General features: G+C 46.4%; 1 protein-coding gene across 1 annotated transcript in view; it reads left to right on the forward strand.

Moving 5' to 3' along the window:
• The window catches only part of IGSF3 (immunoglobulin superfamily member 3), a gene marked incomplete at its 5' end in the record, with an annotated part of 185,936 nt that overhangs the window by 105,818 nt on the left and 57,079 nt on the right, over positions 1-23,039 (forward strand). The window contains one exon of the mRNA XM_083855286.1: positions 13,912-14,289. Within this exon, the coding sequence (XP_083711412.1) occupies positions 13,912-14,289 (378 nt within the window). The remainder of the gene's footprint in view (positions 1-13,911; positions 14,290-23,039) is intronic.

The following is a 23,039-nucleotide window of genomic DNA, read 5'->3' on the forward strand; positions in this document are numbered from 1 at the left end:
GTGTTGCTGAGCTGATTCTGTAATCCTGAAAAAATCCAACTTGCAGCTTTTCCCAGACTCCATACATCAAATGAGACTCGCAGTCGTTAAGGTCATGTCTCTTTCTGTGTTGCATCTCTCACGTGTGCTGTCTTGGTGCTGAAGGCTGGGGCCCCTCTTGTTCAGCAGATGCTGTTGGTTAGTCCAGAGTGATTCTGCCTGTGCCTGGATCACCCGTGCCATAATGAGGTACCTGGCTTGCCAGCCAGCCTTTGGCATGTCTTGATTTTCAGTCAGCACTGCTCCTCCCCTTCAGGGTCTTTTGGTTTTTCTCCTCCCCTGCCACTCCTCTACTGCTTTTTCTGTGCCCCCTGGATTTGGGTTTCCCCCCGCTCCTCTTTTGTCACTATTTCTGCCCCATAGCTGTTTACACCACCAACACAGTGGCATCTCCCTCAATCCCCAGGGCACTTTTTCTGCCCTCTCTCCCATCTCCAGCCCCACCGTCTGCTGCTCCTGTTGTTGTGCAGTGGCATGAGGCTGGCATGAGTCCTCTGACCACACTGACCTTCTCCTTGCAGAGCTTGGCCTCTTCCCTTTCTGCCTTATCCCTTGTAAACTCTTCTAATTTTTGTTTTACTGAATGCTGATGGTGTTATTGTCCCCCAAGCTTGCATAGCCTCTTCTCCACCTTCAGATTCGCTTCTCAAACTGTAGCAACTTTATGAAGAGAACTGGCATACAAATGATGGTCTGTCTATCTGTTGATTTTCTCTGTCCTGCTTTCCTTCTCCATGCTTTTCACAAAGGTAGAATTTCTAACCTTTTTGCTTGTCTTAAGGGTCCCAACTCATTTTCCCTTGTCTCTGTCATTTGTTTTCCTACTCACAGCCTCTCTCCTTCAGTGCAAAGCTGCTTTATCCCCTCCTCCTGCAGCAGCTGCTGTGTCCTCTGCAAGCCCCATGGGATGCTCTGTCTGGAGCTTTTGCCTCCCAGCTCTCTGCCAGTTTAGTCTGTCTGTGATTTACTTCACCAGGGCTTTCTTAATAGCCCCCACTGCTCTACATCTAGGTTATGATCAGATACTACCTTTCTTGACTTTGTAATTGACCTTGCTCTAATCAGTTTTGGTCTTTTCCTGGAGAGATTTCCTCAAAGTTCTGTTGTCTTTGCCTTTTGCTCCCTCTGACAGAGCTTTTCTTATGACCTCATGAGTTTACCCTGTATACCAGCATCAGGGTTTGTTTTTGTTTGGCTGCAGGGGGTCTATTCTATGACCCTGTCCAGATCTTCTACAGTCCCTGCCCGTTTGTAATTTTGTCCACTTGTAAAAACTGGAGTGGCCTCTCTCTGCTGATGTTACAGGCTTGTATTGCTGTTCAATTCAAAATTTTAACCTCTCTCTCTGGTGCTTACTTACATGCATGCGCAGGCTCCTGGGTCGTTCTGTTTAAGGACTGTAAGCAGCAGCATTTCCTATCCATCTCTGCCTCTGAAATTTGTTCAGGTTTTTTGTTGTCTGCTGGTTCCCCTGAACTCTCAAATTAGTTCCTCCTCCTCTGCTGTGCCAAATGCAGGATGCGTGTCTTCCCTTTTAGAGCCCTTCTTAGCCTTGTTCTGCCTTTGCTTTTTAGTGCTTCTTCCCTCTGTGGTTTCTGATTCCCAGCCTCTGCCTCTCATTGTGTTTCCTCAGGCTGGGTTCTCAGAGAAAGAGGGCTTATCTGATCATGCTGCCTCCTACACCCCTTTCCGGGTAACCTGGAAGCCCTTTGGCCAATTTTACACAAATTTGACAGGAGTAGAGAGCTTGGGAATAAACGAGTTCCTGCATGTCTTGTGAAGAGCAGGTAGCTGAATCAGGGCAGTGACAGGGGACTGAAGGAGACCCTTTTCTTCAAGGGCCTCAGCAGTGCCTCCAAATGACTGTGCCAGCTGTAGAAGCTCCAGCTGGAGCTTGCAGTCAAGTCATTAGTCTCAGAGACAGCCTCCCTCCTGAAGGCAGGGGAAGCTAGGCTTCATTAAGTCTCCTGCTCTTAGGGTTGCTTGCTGAAAGTGGTGGCTTAGAACCCTTTTATTTTGCTCTGTGTGATGGGGAGTAACCTGCAGCAAGCACCTGCAGCACTTCTTCACTTGCTGCCTTTGCATGAGGCCCATTAGAGCCCTGCCATCAGGGTTTCCCAGCAGAAACTGACTTTGGCATTTCCTCCTACCCTGCCCTGCTCTCCTTTCCTCTCTTGACCCATCTGCTGACTGTCTGAAGGTGCTGTCTCACAGTGTGGCTGAGCTGGTGCAGTATCCCAGCTGCTAATTAAAAGGGTATGTTTGCCCTTGTCCCCCCCAAAAAAGGTGTTCCTGCTCTGGTAGTGAAAACTCTTTCCTTGGGTCATTCTTTTTTCAGCTCATGTAGAGGTCAGGCATGAGGAGAGAGAGGAGTGTGTGTGTTTTGCTAGGAATAAAGTGAGTGGGAAAGCAAGACTGCTTTTTTGCTGTGGCAGCTGGTACCTAGATCAGCTTTGACTGCGTTGTGAAACCACATTTTTAAACTGAGTCTCCTGGGATGAAGGTGTTTTTATCACCTTTTCTCTGTAGCTGGTGCAGTGGGATTGTTCTGTGTAGGTGTTTGGTGCTGAGCTGCGGTAACTGAGTCTACAGCAGTGGTGAAAAGGCAGGCATTTTGCAGAGTCCTTCACAGAATAGCTGAGGTTGGACGGGACCTTTGGAGATCATCTAGTCCAAGCCCCTTGCAGGTTGCTCAGGATCATGTCCAGATGACTTTGAATACCTCCAGGATTGGAGACTCCACAGTCTCTTGAAGCAGCCTGTGCCAGTGTGCAGTTACCCCTCACCGATGTGTGTTGTGTTTGTTTGTTTGTTTGTTTAGTATAAAAAGTGTTTTTCTGTGTTTTCCAGCTGGTCAGTTCCCCCTGATGCATGGGCTTGTCCTCCTCAGGGAGGAGAACTGCATGATTGTCCTTCTTGCTCACTGATAGTAGTACTGTGCTTAGAAGGAATTGTACCTTTCTCCCTCTCAGCCTGGAAGAAATACTGACATAAATACTTCTGCATCTCTTTTTTTGTTTTGTTCTGTTTTCCTTTCCGAATGCCAGAAAGCTCCTGTCCTCCCATTTGAAATGAGAGCCTTGGTAGTTTGGTGACAACTGCTGATAGTCTGTGTAGCATGTCAAACTAATAAATTATAGTGTATGCAGATAAGGAGTTCTAACATCTTAATTAGCAATAAGAGGGAGCAGGTAGCAGGAGAATCTCCCTGGATCTTTGTCTGTCTTTCAGGGGTGCTGTCTGACTGAATCACAGTTTTGAGAGGCAGCATCTTTCTGCTGCTTAGTGAACAGGGAGGAATCCAGATGAATTTGTAGGGAGGAAATGGAAACTGCTTCTTTATGGCTAATACTTCATATGCCTGTGATCCTTTATGGTGGGGTGGGAAAACTATCTTGGAGAAATGCATGCTTTTAGCCAGTACACTTGACTTTGAGGATAAGTCAATTTGCTGTTTACCTGAAAGCTCTTTCTGCAGAAAAAGTACAAGATGGCAGCTTTGCCTTGCAGATGGAATGTTCTCTTATCCTAATGGTCATGACTGAGGGGCACAAATGTTTCTTTAGCATGCCAGAGGGAAGAGGGAGAGATTGCCCCGGCTGCATTCTTTTCTAGAGATTTACATTTTAGAACTTCTTTTTAATGTTATTTCCACAGAGCTGTGTGTTTCAAAGGAGGTGGGGAGCAGGTGCAGACCCATGCCTAAGGATACAGCTGGAGTGCTGGAGGAATGGTGTGCTCTGGGAGGTGGGAAGGAATGTGCAGCAGAGCAGTTTGTCATCAGCCCTTCCAGCCTGCCAATATTTAACAGATTGTTGTTAAGTTTCTCTCTGTAGAAGGTAATCAATTCGGGGTTAAGCAATTAATAAATGACTGGCTGAGGCTTCCACTTTAGAGGTTGAAAAGGAGATGCTCTAGCCCTGCCCGGAAGAGCAAAGATGCAAGTGAAGGTTATAGAGAAAAATAAGGGTGCTGAACTCCTGTGTCATCCTTACCAAAGTAAGGGAAAGTCTGGAGTCACCTGGAGCAAGGAAACCAAATAAGCAACTTCAAGGAGTATGGAAAGATGGGCCAAAACACTGATGTTTCTATTTGGAGATGGAGGGAGGCACTTATATGCCTGTCCTTCCTCCCTGTGTTCTAAATAAAGAGAACAAGAAGCTTTGTTTTTCTTTAGGACAAATAAATTTGAGGGAAGGTAACAAACCAGACTCCCCATGAATCAGAAGTGATTTAAGAGATCTCATGAAAGAGAGGGAATTCCTTTAATGAAAGCCTGGGTAGTAGTAAATGCTGTTTCCTTTTGGCAAGGATAATGCGGAGGTGAGATTTAGGACTCTACACTCTTTTCTCCTGGGAGAGTATTTAAGCATCTGGGATGTTATGAGGTGAATTACAGCAATAATAGGGACATTCTGGTTTTTAATATTGGAAGGGATAGCAGAGCATGCAGGAAAATGAAAAAAGAAGTGACATTAAAACGTTATTGACTGTGAAACAAAATGAAGTTTCTTATTGTCTGAGAGTGAGTGATAGCACAGGGAATAATGTTTGACAATTCTTCTAGTGACCCTGGACGTTGAACATGTAGGACTTGAAGACTGAAGAAGGATAATAAAAAGAAATACAGGGGCTGGAGGGCATAATGAACTATGTCAGAAATTTCCTGCCTAGCTTTGATGCTCAAAACAATTTCATTTCACCCCCTCCTCTTGATAGGCTGGGAGCACATACCAGCCAAGAGTTCTCAGTCCAAAATGCTTCACAGTGTTGGTGCTTCATAGCTTTGGTACTAAAATGGCAGTGCTGAATCTTTTAGAGGTCTGGGAGCAGTACTAGAGACACCAGGGTAAATGGTGTGTCCTTGTATGTATTTTAAGAGCTACAAGAACAGAAGGAAAAGCACGCATAGGAATCTTAGGAGACTTCACTTTTTGTGCAGGTCTGCACTAAATCTTACAGGGAGTACATGTGGTGACAGTTTCAAAACTCAGGCTGGGGATGTACTAATGAAGCCATCACTGCTTTCATTGGAAAATATAAAAGCAGGCATTGCCTTGGGCATTCCAGCAGGCCACTGTAAATGCTGCTTTGTATTGTAGTGCTTCACCAGACCTGGAACCAGCAGCAGTATTAGTAAGTCACTAGGGCATGTATTCAGTGGGCTGTGAGGAAGGAGAAACTCCTAAGGATAAGGCACGAGGAGCAGTGCAAGTTGGAAGTACTGCGTGGGCAATCCAACACTTCCTGCCTGCATACTCCCAATATAAGCATAATGTGCCAGGGAGCTTCTGCTGGCGTGTTCTTCCCATAATGATAAGGGTAGTGATGGTGCTGCACTGTATGTGAAGAACATGCTGATCTGGGAGATGGAAAAGGGCTGCAAAGGTCGTGTGCTGACCTGGGAGGAAGAGAAATAGTTGATAAAATGGTTCACAGGACATGCTCTGCCTTAGGTGCAGAAAAGAGCTGGTGTTCTGTGGGGTTACTCAAAACTTTGATGAATACAAGGATTGCAGGTTATAAGGGATTTTTTTTTTCTCAGCATCTTTGGAGGGAAGTAATGAAACTTCAATAAGCAGTAGGTGTGTTGCACAGAGATATTTAGGTCCCCAACAGTCATTTGCCATTGTGAATCTGAACCAGCAGGGCAGCCAGCTCAGTCTGTCCCTTGTGCCACCAGCATGTGCTCTTACCTTTTACAGCCAGGTACATCTTGTGCCACCAAGTGCTTCAAAGCCCTTGTGAAGTAAGGAGGCTGAGCACCACGAGCTCCAGAGCTCAGGGATCTGTGTGCAGAAGGACTGCCCAGCCATCCTCCTTCCTTTGGTTATTATGGGTATTGCTCTTTTTTCTGACCACAGGCGTGTCTGGCTGGCTTCTGGATGCTGAGTACTTTGGCTTTTCAAAGTAAAGCTGTACTAGATTAAAGAGTAGTTTCAGGCTTCTGTGCAGCAAAGTAACTTTAAATATACTTTCTGGTGGGATGATTGAGAATGATAGAACTGTAAGAGCAGGGAGATCTTGTGTCATGCATCCCCTGGGGCAGGTTCATCTCTGCCTTATGGTATCCTTGAAGAAAATAAGTGTCTGTTAGAGGAAGCTGTAGTGTGAGATGCCTCAGTCTCTCAGAGCAGTCTCTCTGGTTCCTCACTTTCCTAGCTTCTGGGAGATGGAGCATTTAGCTAGCTCCCATGACCAGTCTGAATCCCTGCTTTTCAAGTCCAAGCCTATTGTTTCTTGTCTTCTCAGTGTAGATAACAAATTATTATTTCATCCTTTCACCATTTTTAGAAGATAAAAAATTATTATTTCATCCTTTCACCATTTTTAGAAGTTTAAAGGTTGTAGTAATACAACAGCCTTGATCTGTGGCTCAAGAATATGCTGTTCTAAGGTGGTGTTAAAACTAGCATATTTTAACATGCCTAATTGTAGAACAGGGAAGGAGCAGTTAGAGGAATGTGACATCCATATAGGATGTAGTTTGCTTAAAAAAAGGGGGGGGAAGGAATCACAAGGGCAGATCACATTTCACACTGTGTGCATCTGCAGAATACCAATGCCATACTGGGGAAAATAAGGAAGTCTTCTGTCAATATAAGGGCCAGATCTGAGAAGAAGCAAAGGATGTAAAATGGCTCTGATCTTGGCGAGGGGGCTGGATGTCTGGCTGGATGCATAATTATAGCAGAGGTACAAGACCTCTTTTACCGTCAGAACTTGGGAAGCTAGTCACAGGCCACAGCCATCTATGGTGATGAAAAGAAATGTCATCTCTTTCATATTTATTGAAAACATTTTTCTTTAAAAGACAGTAAACATCTGCTGTGGAAGCGAGCGGCTGTGAGACGGAGCGGCAAGCGGAGACGAGGGAAGGCAGTTGGTGTTGGAAGAACAAAGAGCTCCACTGGCGGCTCCTGTCTCGTTTGCCCAGGCTTTGATATTTCCCCACTGGTTCTGATATTTCCATACCAATTATTGTATGAATTGCTCCTGGCTGACCTCGCCACTTAGCCATCCCTTAGTTGGCTGAGCAGCGAGGAGAATTTGAATGAGGAATGAGGAGCTTTATGAGTTGGTTTGGGAAGGATGGTCCGTGTGCTGGGAGTGGTGGGATGGTGGTAGGAGTGGAGGAGGAGGAGGATAGGGGATCAGGCAACCCTTTTGGTTGCACCATTTAAACATTGAAGCAAAAGGATGGAGGGTAGGGACAGAGTTGTTCTGCAGGTAGCTCCAGCCAGCCTTTCAGTACCCTGAGCTCTCTCTTCTTGAGAAGAAAATACCCCAAGAAAACATGGTATTTTCCCAGAATGAGGCTTTACCGTATTAGGGGAATGGTGGGGGCTTACCACATGTTTTCCTCTGATAGCATTGTTTTTTTCCATCTGGCAGCAGGTTGCAGTGTATGGAGATTGTTCCTGCTGTGACTCATTTATGCAAAAATTAAGCTCAAACCTAAGTTTTGGTTGTGTGCCTTAGCAGGAGACTTCACAGAATAGCAGGTGTGTGTTGCTAAAAGATTGTCTCTGCTTTGGTGTTGCCTGGTGGGGCAGAGATTTTACTAGTCTTCAGCCCATGGCTAAAAAAATGATGGTTGCTTGGGGAACTATTCTCAGTGGCTGGACAGTAATGAGCGTGGAAGAGCCTTCTTGAAATGAAATTCTGTTTTGTGGGTGTCAGCCCTGCTGTGGAGTCCAGAGAAAAAGCAGGAACTAGATAATGGGCTGGGTTTGGCAAGAGGTGTCTATATCCTCTGTGGGTGACAGAAGGGAGAGAGGAAGGGCCATCCCCTGGAAGGCCTCGTGCTTAAGTGAGACTGAAAAATCAATCTGATTTAAGAGGGAATATAAGCTCGGAGGATGCTCAATGTCCCTGAGGAGTTCACTGGAAGCACAGGGGAGTCAGAGCACTGAGGAGAGGTGATGGCACAGCCTGCAGCTCCTGGGTAGCAGGACATGGGGAGCAGCAGCAGAAGGAAGTCTGCTGGCACTTGCCTCAGCTTGGACAGCACTATCCCATGCACTGGAGTGCAGTGCCTGGCTGGGTGGTCAGCCTGGGCTCCTGCAGCCCCCTGCCCCTCAGACCTGCAGCAGTGGCTGCAGCCTGTGCTGCACTTGCACCTGCTCTTGGGTTGAGCTTACCCGGAGCAGCTCTCCAGCTCAGAATTGGATGCTTTAGCATAACTGCCCTTTAGCACTTATGTCTGAATTGTCTTCATTACTGGGGACTTTCTGCCAGGTCCTGTGGTCTGCCACAGATGCTGATTTGTCATAGCCAAGTAGGATTTATGCACGCTCCCCTTCCCTTCCCTGCACAGGGGCACAAGCTCCCATGTCAGTTCTAAGGATGTTTTGAGGGAACCAATTCAGTTGTTCAGAGCAGAAATAGTAATGCTCTCAGAGAAGAAGCTGAAATGGTACCTTTTTTAGCTTCTGTTGTAGTATAACCAAGGCATAGTCTGCAGACCAGATGTGACCCACGTTGTTGAAGAGTATGGTCTGAAATGACATGGGTTGAGAAGGAGCACAAGGACAGCTGTACCAGGTCAGAGTAAATCCTGCACCTTGCTCATCATCGTGCCACAAAAAGCTGTAGGCAGGTGTTGGATCTAATCACCAGTAATGAGGTGGGGTGACCACGTGAGGCATTCCACGAGTTTTATTATCAGTCTCAGTGAAGGTAGAGACATAAAAGATGGTAAAACTCTTGCCATAACAACAGGAGCCAAAGTTCTCTTTGTTACAAGGCCTTTTCAAAGTTTTTTAGCCAATAGGCTAATGCTGAAAGCTTACAAGTGCCCAATTAAGCTAATCACTAACACTACACGTACACCTCACAGCATACAATAGTTGCTTGTTCCATATTTTTTGCAGCTCAGAAACTTTCTATGCTCCAAGTATTTCAAGGCCTAAAATTCAACTCTGTTTCAAACTCCATCTGTATAAGTTTATTGCAACGCTCTGGAAGTCCTCGGCTTTTTCAGTTCTCACAATAGATAGCTGTGCAATTGTAGCTTCTTTTGGGAGCTGTACAAACCTGATGCGATTTACCTGTTTAGTAGCCCTCTTTCATGTGCTTGTCCCACTCATATTTTTATCCATGTAAACTTTTTCCACACCCACAGTATCCTTTGGCAAGGGCATCCACAGGTCTGCTGTGTGCAGCAGTAAAAACTGCCTCAGTTGTTAAAAATCTGGATCTGACCAGTTTTTGTTGATGGGTCTTGATTTTTAAACTAGGAGAGATGGTAAAGGGTCAAATTCCTCACCATCCTTGCCATGGTTCATATATTTGTGAAAAAACCTTTACCAGATCCCCTTCAAGTCACCTTTTTTTTCCCTCCAGACTCCATTATTTCTGTCAGAGAAGCAATTCCCTAGTGTTTATCCATTGTCATTGCTCTTCTCTTGACACTTTCTCAGGAGGTGAACAAACAATAGGGACAACAACAAAACCCAAATGTTTGCTATGTATTTTATGAAAGGGAGAGAGATCTCCTTGGAAATGTTTTCTGTCTAATAACTGCAGTCAAAGGCACAAAGTCATTTTTAAAGGAAATTTAGGATTAGTATTGTCAGTTATTGATAAATAGTACTTCAGAGCATCTCAGTGAGGGAAAACTGCTGTAAAGCTGCAGGGGTAGAAATATCCTCTCAAACTATGTAATCCATTTGGTGTTCAGCACTGTTAGCCCTGCTGCTTATAGAAGATATTTATACCAAGAAGATACCTATATCAAGCCTTTTTTAGCTGCTATCTAGTGATTAGAGACCCAGGATAATACTCATAAGACATCAAGTTTCTCCTTCAGATTAAATGACTACTGGCAGTGATTATTGATATCTAAGGTAACTTGATGCACCTGCTGCAGTGCTTTTGGATGTGGTGCAGACATAACCCATATGGTCTGAGATGGGGAGAATATTTGTGCAAGAGGCCCTTCATCATTCTGTCATGAGTTTTTATTTATTCTCTTGATCTGTCAATGCTGTGGCAGAGTTTCTGTGTGCTCTGGCATCCTTTTATTACACCCACCTGTCCCTTGCAATAAACCTTGGGTCAATGTTCTCAGCTAAAATTTTGCACGCCTGTTCTTCTGAAAGGGGCCTGAAGGTCCATATCCTTCCCAGAGGGTAAATGTTTGGCACTTTCTGAAATGGGGCATCTTCAAAGCACTTCAAATCAGGCACCTGAAATGACCAGTTGTGTGTGGAAAACCTGAGCTCCGAGTTCTGTGTGTGTCTCCGTGGAAAGGTCGGATCTTGCCAAAATAATCTGAAGTTGCTGTGAAGGTACATATTTTGCAAGGACACAGTGTACTCAGAAGCTGAGCTGCAGCCCTGCTGGGAGAGGTCCCTGGCTGGCAGGGATGCTTGATGCTCCTTTCTTGCTCCTTTCTTTCCTGGAGAGGCATTGAAATCCTGGCTGTGATGTGACAAGGGAGGCTTGAATGACTGTGTGACTCTGCCATAACATTTTTCTCTTGCCTTTCCCGTGGTTTTCAGAGCTGTTTCCCATGACATTTGCAGTGGTTGGGTGAGCTGGCACAGGGCAGGTGCAGGGACTGGGCATCTGGACTTCCTGAGTCCTGCACTGTCCTTGCTGTTTCAGTCCAATCACCTGGCTGCACTGTCCCCTCTTGGCACTGCTCTTATCCCCTGTGCACCTCCAGGGCCTGGGAGATGGGTAAGCTGAGATTGGTCTGGCTATTATTTGGCTTGCTCCTAGCTCAAAAGGCTGGCAACAATAGCCCTGATCCATAGAGAGATGAGGATCAGGGAATGGCTTCCTCCTTATGGCATGGAATTTGCTGTCTTTTGGAAAAAAACAGATGCACAAACCTATAATTTCTTATTAATTTTAAAGTAGCACTTGGCTCACTACCTCCTCCCTATCAGCCCTTGCGTCGTCAGTAAATTATGTTGGGTTTGCAATTAAAAGCCAGCTGTGCCAATACAGTACCAGCCAAATGCCACCATCACTGTCTCTTGGGTGTCCTAGGGAAGGTGTGGAGCACACAGCTCCTCCTGCAGTGAGCTCTTCTCTCACTTCAACAGGGAATGATAAGAGTTTAAATGAGATCTCAGACACGTTATTTTTGTTAATCAGAGCACTTGCTCACTAAGAAATGCAGTTGTCTTATTACTGTATTGTGGATGTAGCAATTCCCAGAGCTTGCAAAATGCCAAACATCATGCAAGAGGTAACTGTTTGAGCACAACATGTACTGGTGGATGTCTGCCTCAGGCTGATTGTTTTTCTTCTTTCCTTTCTTGATTAAAATAGTTTTGGAGAAGTATTTCTGCTTCTACTTTTTGGGTTTTCTTTGAAGTGTTGAAAAGTATTAATGCCCACCTGTGTTGCAGCAGGAGTTTGCAGCCGGGTGCAGGGAACAGCACTGAGGATGTGCTGCTCCCTGCTCCTGTGGAGATCCAGCCTGTTCATCCAACTTCTGAGCCTTTGTCTCTCACTTCTGGGACAGCAAACCTGCTGCAAGTTGTAGCAAAAGCCTGACTCTTTTGTCTTCTATCCATACTGGAGCTGGGCAGGACTTTTTTTTTGTGCTGTCTTCTTCTGTCCCTCAGCTTCTTAGGCTCCTGGAGCCAGAATGGGAAGCAAGGAGCTCTTTGGCTCTTAACTCTCTCACTTTTGGCTGCTTTAGGAAGGTGCAGCAATCCAGTGCAAGGGGGTATAGAAGAGGAGGAATGTAGATATTGAGTCTCTTCAGAACCTGGAGGAGGACTCCAGGTTGAGTTGCAGTGAAGGTGATAAAAACCACTGTCAAGGGAAGAAGGAAGCCCACATTAGTGCTAGCCATGAGGGTGGTGAGATTTGACATCTACCAAAAATCAGTGCTGTGGGTCCCTGGGGTTGTGGTCTTCAGTGAACTTTGGAAAGTCTGATACCCAGCTCTGATAAAATGCTATTTTTTTAACTAGATATCTGGAAAACTCCTATGGAAAGAATCCAGCACCGTGTTAAAAGCCTGATAAACAAAATTGTGCACTTAGCTGAGAAATGCCTGACCGAGTGTTGTGTGTGGAACTTCTAATTCCTACCACTGCATGTTTGCCTTGTGGTGCGGTTTTAATTGTCATTGCAGGTGGGATATGTGTGTGCTGTAGCAAGGCTACATGTGCATACAGAAATTGGATTATGAGCTGTCTTTAGGTGTGTAATAAAGATCTTGCCCCTCCTGCTGCTTTGAAAACAGTTCACTTCAAAGGCCGTGGTATTGCCTTTGTCCCTTGGCCTTTGTGGGGTGAGAGAAGAGGCTGCCTGCACCTTAGATGTGTTAGTTGTCTCTAGCAGTATCTCTCCCCAGGATGAAGAGATTGGTACAGCAAACAGTGGGGGAGTGTTTGCCTCTGTTGTTCCTTTCCCGGTTTGTTTCAGATGTGCTAGCTTTCCCCGTCCTCCCCTTAAATCACATTATTTCATAAAGAGTAAAAAAGAAACATAATTTGGAGCAGCAGCAAGCTGAGCCCAAGTTAATAGTTTGAATTGCACTCCATCTGTTCAGCTGCATGCCCTGATGGATGTGCTGAACCCATTTTTCACAATTTGTTTTAAGCTGCTAAGAACCATCTCTGCTGGCTCCAGTCCAGGCTGGCTGTAGAGAAAAACTTTGTTTCTGGACCTCTGGATGTTCAGAGGGCAGCATTGAATCAATAAACCCCAGATTCACGGCTGCCTCTTCACCTGCAAGATGCCAGGTTTTGAAAGCTTAAATTCTTCTCTGGACTTGAGCATCGTTATTGAAAATTAGAGAGGAGGGGTGGAACCCCCAGCCATACACACGCACAGAGAGGATGAAATTTGCAAACGTGATTATGCAGGACCAGCTTTAAATCGGCTTATTGCTGTTTTATGATGGCAAGCAAGCAGCCACAGAAGCCAGGGTGATTGGCCTTGCCATGTGTGCATGCTGCTGGTAACTCAATAACTGATGAACACCCACCGTGGTCTCCAGACCTCGAGCCTTTGATGTAGCAACAAACAAGATAGATTGCTGTAATTTATCTGGCCCCTGGAGGGCTGTGCTGGTAATGTGCCATGAGCCCAAGGGCCAGCCATCCATAATCTGTGTAAAAATACAGCGGATCGCAGTCACCGTGCTGCGGGGCTGTCTTTGTTTTGTGCTGCCCATGTTTGTGTGTGTACAGGGCCCTGACTTCAGCAGTCACTGAGCTTTGGTGTAATGTGCCCACTCCCTCCATTAACTTCGACTGGCTTTGTTATGTGCTAAATGCACACCTTTCAAACAGACTTGGGAAGGCAGTGCTGGGAACCTGATACCTCTCTCTGTGTGCCTTTACAAGCATAAGAGAGAATGGAGAAGGTGTTCTGGGTTTGGGGAAAAAGAACGGGATTTTGTACCAGCTGAAGCCTCTGGCAGGTTTGCTGATGAAGGATGAGTGCCTGGGGTGTTGGAAGTGGATGGCCCAGCAACTAAAGGAGAGGGAGTGTAGCCCCTGGCCTTGCACATGGGCCTCTCTCCGTGAGGTGATGAGAGTTGGAAAGTAAAAGTACCGAAAACAAAGACCTGTCTCCTTGAGTTTCTGATTTGTTACTGCTGCGTGGTGCATTGCCCTTTCACACCTCGGTTCTTACCGCTTCCAGACAAGAGGTTTATGTTACCTCAAAGCTGCTTCTTTAACAGGGTGGTTTTTAAAACACTTCCTTTGAGTCAGCAAGAATTCTGCAGTGTTACTCAGGGGGGTGCTGTGCCTGATGTGCCAGCTGTAAAATGGGGTGTGAGGACTTGCTTTGCCCAGTATGGCCATGGAAGGGCGAGGATATATCTGGGCGTAGGTGTGGGGATTGCCTGCTGGTCAGTAACGCTGGGCTCCTCCTCTCCTCCCGCAGGTGTGGCACTGGCCCAGCGGCAAGTGACGGTGCAGGAGGGCCCCCTGTACCGCACAGAGGGCTCCCACGTCACCCTGTGGTGCAAGGTGAGCGGCTACCAGGGCCCGGCGGAGCAGAACTTCCAGTGGTCCATCTACCTGCCCTCGGCCCCCGAGCGGGAGGTGCAGATCGTCAGCACCGTGGACCCCTCGTTCCCCTACGCCATCTACACCCAGCGCGTGCGCGGCCGCGGCATCTTCGTGGAGCGGCTGCAGGGGGACGCCGTCCTGCTGCACATCACCGAGCTGCAGGAGCGCGACGCCGGCCAGTACGAGTGCCACACGCCCAACACCGACGAGAGGTACTTCGGCAGCTACAGCGCCAAGATGGACCTCGTGGGTAAGCTTGTCCTGCCCGGGCCAGCACGATATTGGCTTGGTTTGGAAAGACCAGGTGTCAGCCCAGGAAAAGATGGATATTCCCTTGGAATGGAAAATGTAAACCCCCTCCTTCCAAATTAGCATAATTTTGAAATTAAGGGGCTTTCGGGCAAAGATATGGGAATAGGGATAACAGTTCTTTACAAGGTATATTAAAAATAAAAATGTAGTAGTACAAAAAACCAACCAAACAAACAAAAGAAAACACTGACCGAGTCAGAATACAGCCTTTTTGTCAGGGCGTTGGTAGCAGTCCAGTTAAGTCCTTCTGGAGGGACAGATGTGGTTCTGTTGGAGCAGCGATGATCCTGTAGAAGGGTGAGTTTCCCTCTGAAGATCCAGTGGTGATAAGATGGGTCTGATCTTCCTCTGGGAATCCAGTGGGAACTTGTCTTGGTGTCCTGAATCTCAGGTTTTATCCAGGCAGGAATGCTTGGCTCCTCCCACTGGGTGGAGCATCTCCCAATGGGATGATGTAATTTTATCAGTCGTGCAGTGAGCCTTGATGGCCCATTAACAGAAGATATCTCTTGGAGGGAAAATGGGTTGTGGAAGAGATACAGAACACTGCCCCAGCTGGTTTAACAGCTGGGCCATTAACAGAAGACAACCATCCCCTCTCCACCAGAGTCACAAGGAATGGGTCATAGAAGAGAAAAAAGACTTCCCCAATTGGTTTCAACAGAAAGTAATAGAATGCATGCTTTTGGTTACATCTTCCATTGCAACCCAAGACCGGTGTCGAACCCTTGAACCCCCTTGTGCAGCATGGTCTGCAGAGACTCAGATAAAAATCCTGTGAGGGAGAACTGGATTGGAGAGCAGGTGGCACAGTGGTATGAATTGCAGGAAATCATGGAATAGAGGCACAGGAAATAGCAAGCTTTCTTCACTAATAAGGCCCTCATAAAAATGAGACACCAGGCAGCATGGCTGGGCAGAGGAACGTTTGAAGCCATAAGTGAAAGCAAGATGGATGTGGAACTAGTGTATGCAGAGGGAAAGGGGCAGGGAGTCTATCAGATGGCACAAGTCAGAGAGAGGAGAGAGCTGTTTGCCAAAGGTGGTGAAATAACTGAGCAGGGAAGAGAGGAGTAGTAATGAGCAGCACAAAGAAGGGAACAGGATAGATGGTCATCTTCAGGCTCTTACAGCAGTGCTGAATACATCCTGAAACCACTGGGCAGATTGAGCTGTCTGTAGATGAGTGTGGAGAAAGAAGCTGGTTTGGTTGGGGTTTTTTTTGGTGTGGGTTTTTTTTTTTTTTTTTTTTTTTAGAAAAATTGAAAACAGATACTTTAAAATCTGCAGTATTTCCACGGCACCTCTCTTTGACTAGAAGATTTGACCTTTTCAAGCTTCAGCTTGCTTTCTATATCTCAAAGCAGTATTTGAAGTGTCTAATTCAGCTAACAGCAGTCAAGTAGCTTCCATCCCAGTCTTTGGCTGAAGGACCCCTAAAAGAGCTCCTTTGCAACACAGACACCCCTCTAGGTGTCTAGGAGGTGTCTGTGAGCCTGCAGCTTGGAAACCACTTTGACATCATCCAGCCCATAGTGGTTCAGGCTGTGTTGACACAAGAAATCCAGTGTGAAAGGAGCCAGGATATGATTTCAATCACAATAGCCTTCCTTTGGGTTGAGCTTCTTGCCTCCAGCTTGTGTGGCCTTGGCCTTTTTCCTTCAGAGGTGCCAGCCCAGCCACTCTCCCAGGTGAAGCTCCACAGCACGGGTGTAGGTGCTTATTTGGAAGCCTTTTTTAGCATCTCATGTCCTTGAGTAGTTGGGGGGTAGATGGCTGAATATTCTGGTTTTTATTTGTAGTTCTGAAATTTGCTTTAGGTGTCTGGATTTGCAGTTCCCACTGCAGTTCAAACAAGACTGAGTCAGCGCTGCTGCTGCTGCTAAGTCACCTTGGGGAGTGAAACCCATTGAAACCAACACCCACTGAAAAAACGTGCCGGGGGGCAGGGTGGGGTTGGATGGGTTCTGTGTTGCTCTGCCAGGGAGCTGGAGCTGAGCACAGGCAGCATATCCAGCAGCTGGGCAGTGGGAACCTCCTCCACTGCTCTCCAGGAGTGTGGGGAGCCAAAGCTGGGCTGATCTGGTTTTGCTCTGTCCTTCCCTTCCCGCAGCTACAAACCAGTAAGATTTGGGAGTCTGTAGACACCCATGGGCAGTGTTTGGAGGACATTGGCTTCGGGGCTTATATGTGTCAGAGATACTCAAGAAAATCGATCTAAAGTAACTTTTAGTGGATTAGTTAAATCACATTATGCCCCTTCATGGATACTTGTGGTCAGGATTTTGGGCTCTAATTTGGTTTAGCTTAATTCATTTCTGAAAATTCACTTTGGAAATGACTTAGGGTCACTTGCATTTTGAACATGTGCATCCATGTAGGTTCCCCTTCTGTGGGTTGGCCAAATGCTGACAGAAATGGAATTTTTCAGTGCTCCCAGCAATGACCTGTAGACAGCAGGCCCTTACAGAGAGCCTTCCTTCTGCCTCCCATTCATGGCAAGTGGTGCTGGCTTCAACTTTGTTGGACCCTGAAGTCCTTCTGGGGAAATGGGCTCCTCTCTCCACAGCTGGGTAGATCACATATCCTTTCTGTTTTCCTATTTTTTTAACTCTCAACTATAGGTTGGGGGTTTTCAGGCTGGTTTTGTTTCTGCAGACAAGATGCAAGAAGAGGTACAGAAAAGAGTTACTGATCTCATTTTCTCAGTAAAAGAACCAAACTTTTTTCTTTTTTTTTTCCCATCCAGTTATGAATTTTTAATTGACTCATTAGATTGAGTGGCTCTTTTCTGGCAGCAGCAGAGCCTGAAGGGAGACAGGTTTGTTAGCATCTCTATTCTCTCCACTTATGTGTGAAGTGGATGGGTTTGAAGCAGTGTTGATTTTAGGCCTGCTGCTCTGAGACCTTGGAATTGTTGTGTCCCGTGGTTTGAGGAAAGAGCTGAAGGAGGAGTTTCTCCTCTTTTCCACCTTCATGATACAGCCGTGTGACAGGGGAGCTGGGTGGGAGCTGGAGCTTGTGGGGCTTCTGTCTGCACTGGGGCATTTTAGCTCACAGCACATCAGCTGGCATGTGTTCTGCTCCTGCCATCTGAGCATTGTTGAAGGCTGTGTCTCCAGGGCTCTGAAGCTGCTGAAAAATATAATCTTGTCAGCTTCAGAGACGTGCCAATTTGGCTTGAAAGTACACTGCTCTCCACCTCTTGAACTGCAGGCACGGTTAGTTGTCCCTCTCCCGTTATTTGTGTCACTGCTCCAGACTCCTTTTCCATCACTGAGACTTTGGCCCCGGTCTAGTACTGCTTTGAGGAGCTGATGTCTGTGATGGCCTGCAGTAAGAAGTGCTCCCCAGGCACTCTATGGGACTCTTATCTGAATTTAGGCATGCAACACAAGTGCTAATCTCACTGAAGCTGGGAATGAGGCCAGTCATGTGGTTCAAGGGTCTTCTGCCATGTGAGCATGTGTATCAAGGCTTAATCTTCGTCTTCAATTTCCTTCAGTTGCTTAAAAAAAAGCCTTTCTGTGTCTTACTGCTCCTCTTCTCATCCCCCTCTGAGCTACATCTTGGGGACGATGGAGTTATGACTGGGCTGTGAGATACGTTAGGAGAGGAATTTAGGACATCTCAGACTGAATTTCAGGTGCTGAGGGAGGTAGGCTAAAAAAAAAAAAAGAGGGGGTGCAGCTCTTCAGGATGTTGTGGAACCATGGCCTTGTGATTGATTTATGAAAAAGGATTAGCCCATGTACAAAGTCTGCAACTCTGTTTGCTTTCAGATTTCGGTTCCCTTGAGGCTGACACAGAATTGCTGAGGCTTGTTCATGCTCTTTTACTCAGGGTGGCAGGAGAATATTTTGGAAGATCTCATGAGTTGTCTGCCACCCGTTTAACACCAGACTCACTGGCTAAGGTAGATGTCCAGGCAATATCTGCCATCAGAAGGCAGAAAATGACAAATTTGGAGAGCAATCCATCTTTGTTTAAAGTGCATCATTGTTCTCTATGTTGACTAAAGAGAGATCCTACATGTTACACATGTTAGCAGCTGAAGACTTGGCTGCTTTTGGAGACTTGCCCTATCAGGCCTCTAAGCAACTGGTGGGAATTTTGACTTTGTGGTTGAATTGGGAGGATGCTTGAGTGTACTGAAGAGGGAAATTACAAAATTTAAATTGGAGTGATTAAATTGTGGATCTGGGGACGGTTGTGCACACAATTGTGTTGGGGTCCTGCTTGTTGCTGGCTGTGATTGGTATGTGGGCTGTCCCTTCACTTTTTTAAGAAGGACAGCAAAGGATCTGCAGGTGAAGGAAAGCAGCATCCCAGAAGCACAGCATCACCACTGACAAGGCAACAGTATCTCCCAGGTTGTCCTTGGAGTTACCTCTTTTCTTAACTCTTGAAATGTGGGCAGAAGAGGAGGTTTCTGTGCATTAATTTAGTTGATGAAGCTGCAGGATTGCTATGCAAACTGAGGTGCTGGTTTGTGCTTCTCCTGTTGATGGCTAAACTCGTGTTTTGCTGCAGGGTAGAACTGAGCACATGGCAGTTCCTTCAAAGAGTGTGAGTCACTGCAAATTTGTACTCCACTGTATCTCTGGGATGAATTGTTTGTGTGCCTGTACCCTTACTTAGATAACAGTGAAGCGGCCCAGGTCTAACCTCTTCAGAAGTTTCAGACTTTTATCTCAGTGTTTTTTCATCTGTGCTCCCAAAAACGTTGAGATCTTTTTCAGAGTTAGTGATTTGAGGGAAGAAATCAGGCTTTGAGGCTTTTCTTAAACAGGTAGTGATAGAGCAGGAGGAAAGGTTTCAAAGCACTTGAGGGGGTGGCAGGTCTTTTAGTCTTTATTTTGGGGGAAGCAGCTGTACAGCATCAATCCTAAACAAGTTAAAGCAAGAAAATGAAAGGGGTTTGGATGGGAGGAGACCACAGTCCCCAGGGTACCACAGACTGGGAAGAAGAAATGTCAGTGCAGACTTTGAGAAACAAGGAGCACTCAAACACAGCTGCCTTTGCAGTGGGCAGGAGCTGCTGTGGAGCTGCAGGGATGGACACCAGGACCTTCTTCCAGCCAGGTTTAGGTCAGAGAGGGCAGAGGGCTTCATGCTAGCTAGGTGCTATTCCGTGGCTGGCCTGTCAGCCTGGTCACACTTTGGCTCTCTGCTGTTTCTCACTGGTCTCATCCTGCCTGGGTGGGTTGGTGCCTTGGCCTCTGCCCTGTCCTGGATTGCCTGTGATGGCTCCCAGGGGCTCTGTGTGGTTTTTTGGCTGGAAGCCCCATTGTGGGGAAGTTTCTACACCATGCCAAGCTTGGGAGTGGTGGTGGGCAAGGGCATGGATGGGCTGAAGAGCCACTTGCCTCTTTGCCTGAGGTCAGGGCTGGTGTGGCTCTGTGTGGTGGGGTCTTGTCTCCTAATGCTGAGCTCCCTGAGACACTTGCAGCTCTCTGCAGAGCAGGACTCAGTCCATGGGCACTTAGAGCATGCCCTTAGGAGTTTGTCTTCAGGATCCTCTGTGCCCTGCAGCTGTGGCATGTACCTGTGTGGCCACTTGCAAGCCCGTGGCTGGAACAGGGAGGACATGTGTAGAGTGTGTCTGAGAGGCTTTGGTGGCGTGGGAGGTGGAAGAAAGATTTATGCAGGCCAAACACTTAGCACTGGAAAGAAAGGAGCTGTGTGTGTCTCAAGACAAGCCTTCAAGAGAAGAAAGCAGGTCTCTTTTGTTGAACTTGCCACCAAAAATCTCCAGGATCTCTCTGCTGAGAGCAAAACTGTGTGTAGCAGGCAAGGAAAAAAAAAAAAAAGAACTTTTATTATCCCATAACAGCTGCTGCTGCTTGTTGCCAGCAGCTTCCCTTCTTCTTCGTGAACTGCTGCCATACGTGATGTGTCTGTGCGCAGAGTAGAGGGAGAAAGTCACGTCACAGTTTGGATTTGGGAGAGCACAGTCTGCTCCTGGCAACCTGGATGAGAGCAGTCACTTCTCTCCATGTGAGGCACGTGGACCTCAGTGGCTGCTAGTTTATTCCAGCTGTCAACAGGGCTGAAGGTGGCTTGGCTTGAGGCAGGTGTCGAAGACAGAGATGGCAATCTCAGAGACGAGGAGCTACCTGTTTTGATAGAAGTCTTTGGGGGCTCTTCTTTCTGTGCTGCATTTTTCTTCTTTGTTTTCACCTGGGAGACAGGGAAAAGTGTTTGTCACTGTACTTGAGTGAGCAGCTTGTGTCCTGGGGAGACCAGGCTTTTTGCAGATGAGCAACAACAGGGCAAAAATTGAAATAAGCAGTTCAGCCTGTCCGGAAAGGTTGCAAAGGCTTCATCGCTGGAGGCTTTCAAGACCTGACAGGATCAAGCTCTGAGTGGCCTTGTCTGACCTTAGAGCTGACCCTGCTTGCCCCTGTAACTGCACTACAGACCCCCAAGGTCCCTTCCACCCTGAATTGTCCTGTGATGAGCTACTTGGCTGCATTGCAGAGAGGAACCGCTGTTAGGCAGCATTTTGGAGGGTCGGTGCTAAGTAAAGGAGTTTGGAGGGTCAGAGCTAAATAATGGCATAATGTTGATGATCTCAACCAGGTGAGAACCACACGGACTTATTTTACATTCCCAAATTGTATTTTTTTTTCTGGGATATTTTTTATATATCATATTGTATTTATTTCTCTAATGAGGTTGCAGGAGTTTGCCTCTATTGCTCTGCTCTGGTGTATGAAGGTGGAACTTGGAAATCCCAAGCACAGATGTCCTAATGTCTCTTAGTCTGTCTCGGCAGCTTGGCTACCTCCATGAAACATGTGTGTACCTTATCTGGCCAAGCTGTGTGAGTTAACCAAAGTGAGCTGCAGGATTGGTGTTGTGCTGTGTGAGTTACATTCATCTTCGCCTGTTTGGGCTGTGCTTGTTGCAGTAATTAGCTCCCCAGAGGAGTAAAATGTCCTTCACTTTCAAATTACCCTTTAGCTGACATTAAAAAGGGATTTAAAAAAAAAAAATCAAATGCCTTCCTATAGGTGGTCCTTTGCAACTAGACACAGGGTATTTTGTTCTTACTGTCTTCCTTTACATGCCTAATTCTCTCTGTAGTAACCTTCACCAAAAAATTGACCTTTGCTCCCCTGCTTTTTCTTTCTGTTCCTGCTATGAATGGAAAGGAAGTATTTACCTGTTAATGGGGGAGGAATGGGGAGGGGTAAACATATTTACCTCTGGCAGTTCCTGTGGCCACAGCATGGGGAATTGCACCTGGTTTGTGATGCTACAGGCATTCGGCCCTGTTGTGCTGCCAACTTGCTGCATGTCCCTGGATATGGTGCAATCCATCTCCCTCACCATTTCCCAGCTGGTAAAATTAGGGATAATAGCACACAAGCCTTTCACAAAGTCTAAGCTAAATAATTGTGATGGGCTTTGAGCTCTTCAGATAGCGGGAGTTAAAAAACAAAGGCTTATATTTCAGCTCTGCCTGGTAATAATGCTGAATAGGATTCATCTCCTGTCCTGCTTAGTCATTTCTGCTATCTTGAAAGTGTGGCTGCCTGAGCTCACCCAGTTTTCCCCTGGCAGAAGCTGTGAGGCTGATAGGCACTGCCAGACTGGGGGGCCGGTGATCCGCAGTGGCGTGGGCAGGTACGTGGGAGCCCGGCACAGGCAACCCTGTGCTTTAGTCATCTCTACAATCTGGCAGTGAATTGCATGGGCTGGTTATTCCTGGTGCTTCCTGAACCACTCTTTTGTGGATAACAGTCAGGTTTGAGCTGACGGCTTGTATCAGAAATCTCTGAGGAATTTCTGTGACAGAAATCTGTCCTCACATAGTGGGACAGGGCTCACTCGTTTTGTGTGTCTTTATCTCACCCCATGTTACTGTATTTCCCTGCTGAACACTTCCAATTATTCCTGTTTTGTTGCAGTATGCCATCTCCTATTTTTTCCTGTTGGAATTGCTTGCCTTGATTTATACTTTCCTATTGTTGTATTACATTGCATCACTTCTGTACCTCTGAATATGCAGGAGAAATGGAACAAATTGTGGGCAGACTGTGCCTAAAAAATGGATAATCCATTATATCCACTCTCTTGTTTCTTTCTTCAGTTTTTTCTTCCCCTCCCTCGCCTTTCTGCCCTGTCCCTCAAAACCACAAACAACTTGGTGGCATGACATCCTTTGTGGGAAGGGCTCTCAGTTGGGAAACTGATTCTTGCTTTTTTTTTATGCCATCCACCTACCCATTTCTCAAAAACCTGGCATTAGACACATTTGGAACACATTACTGTATTCCATATGTTTTTCCTATATTGTCCCCTTTGAGACAGAGGTAGTTTTTTAAATTTAGCCAGCATGTGGAGAGCAATTACAATAAGAATATGTGTCCTTTTTTGGACATGTCTGTAGACTTGTACCAATGCATTGTAAGGAAAAAAAAATGTACTCTAAAAGGCATTTCTAAAAATGTAAATTAATACAGCCTCAGGCAATTGCACAGCCCTCTGCTCACAGATCTGGGCTTGTCTTTAAAATGAGCCCTCTTGTTTCCAGACTTTGTACGTCCCTTCCTTGTCAGGAAGGCAGGCGTGGAATCCCGAATGCTGTCTTGCCTTCAGACTGTAAAGAGCTGCAGTGTTTTGCTTGGGTGGGTTTCTGTGCAGCACTGAGCCTGAATGGTAGCGTCAGGACAGTCA

The sequence above is a fragment of the Zosterops lateralis genome (genome assembly GCF_965231275.1).
Source record: "Zosterops lateralis genome assembly, chromosome: 2".
Lineage (NCBI taxonomy): Eukaryota > Metazoa > Chordata > Aves > Passeriformes > Zosteropidae > Zosterops > Zosterops lateralis.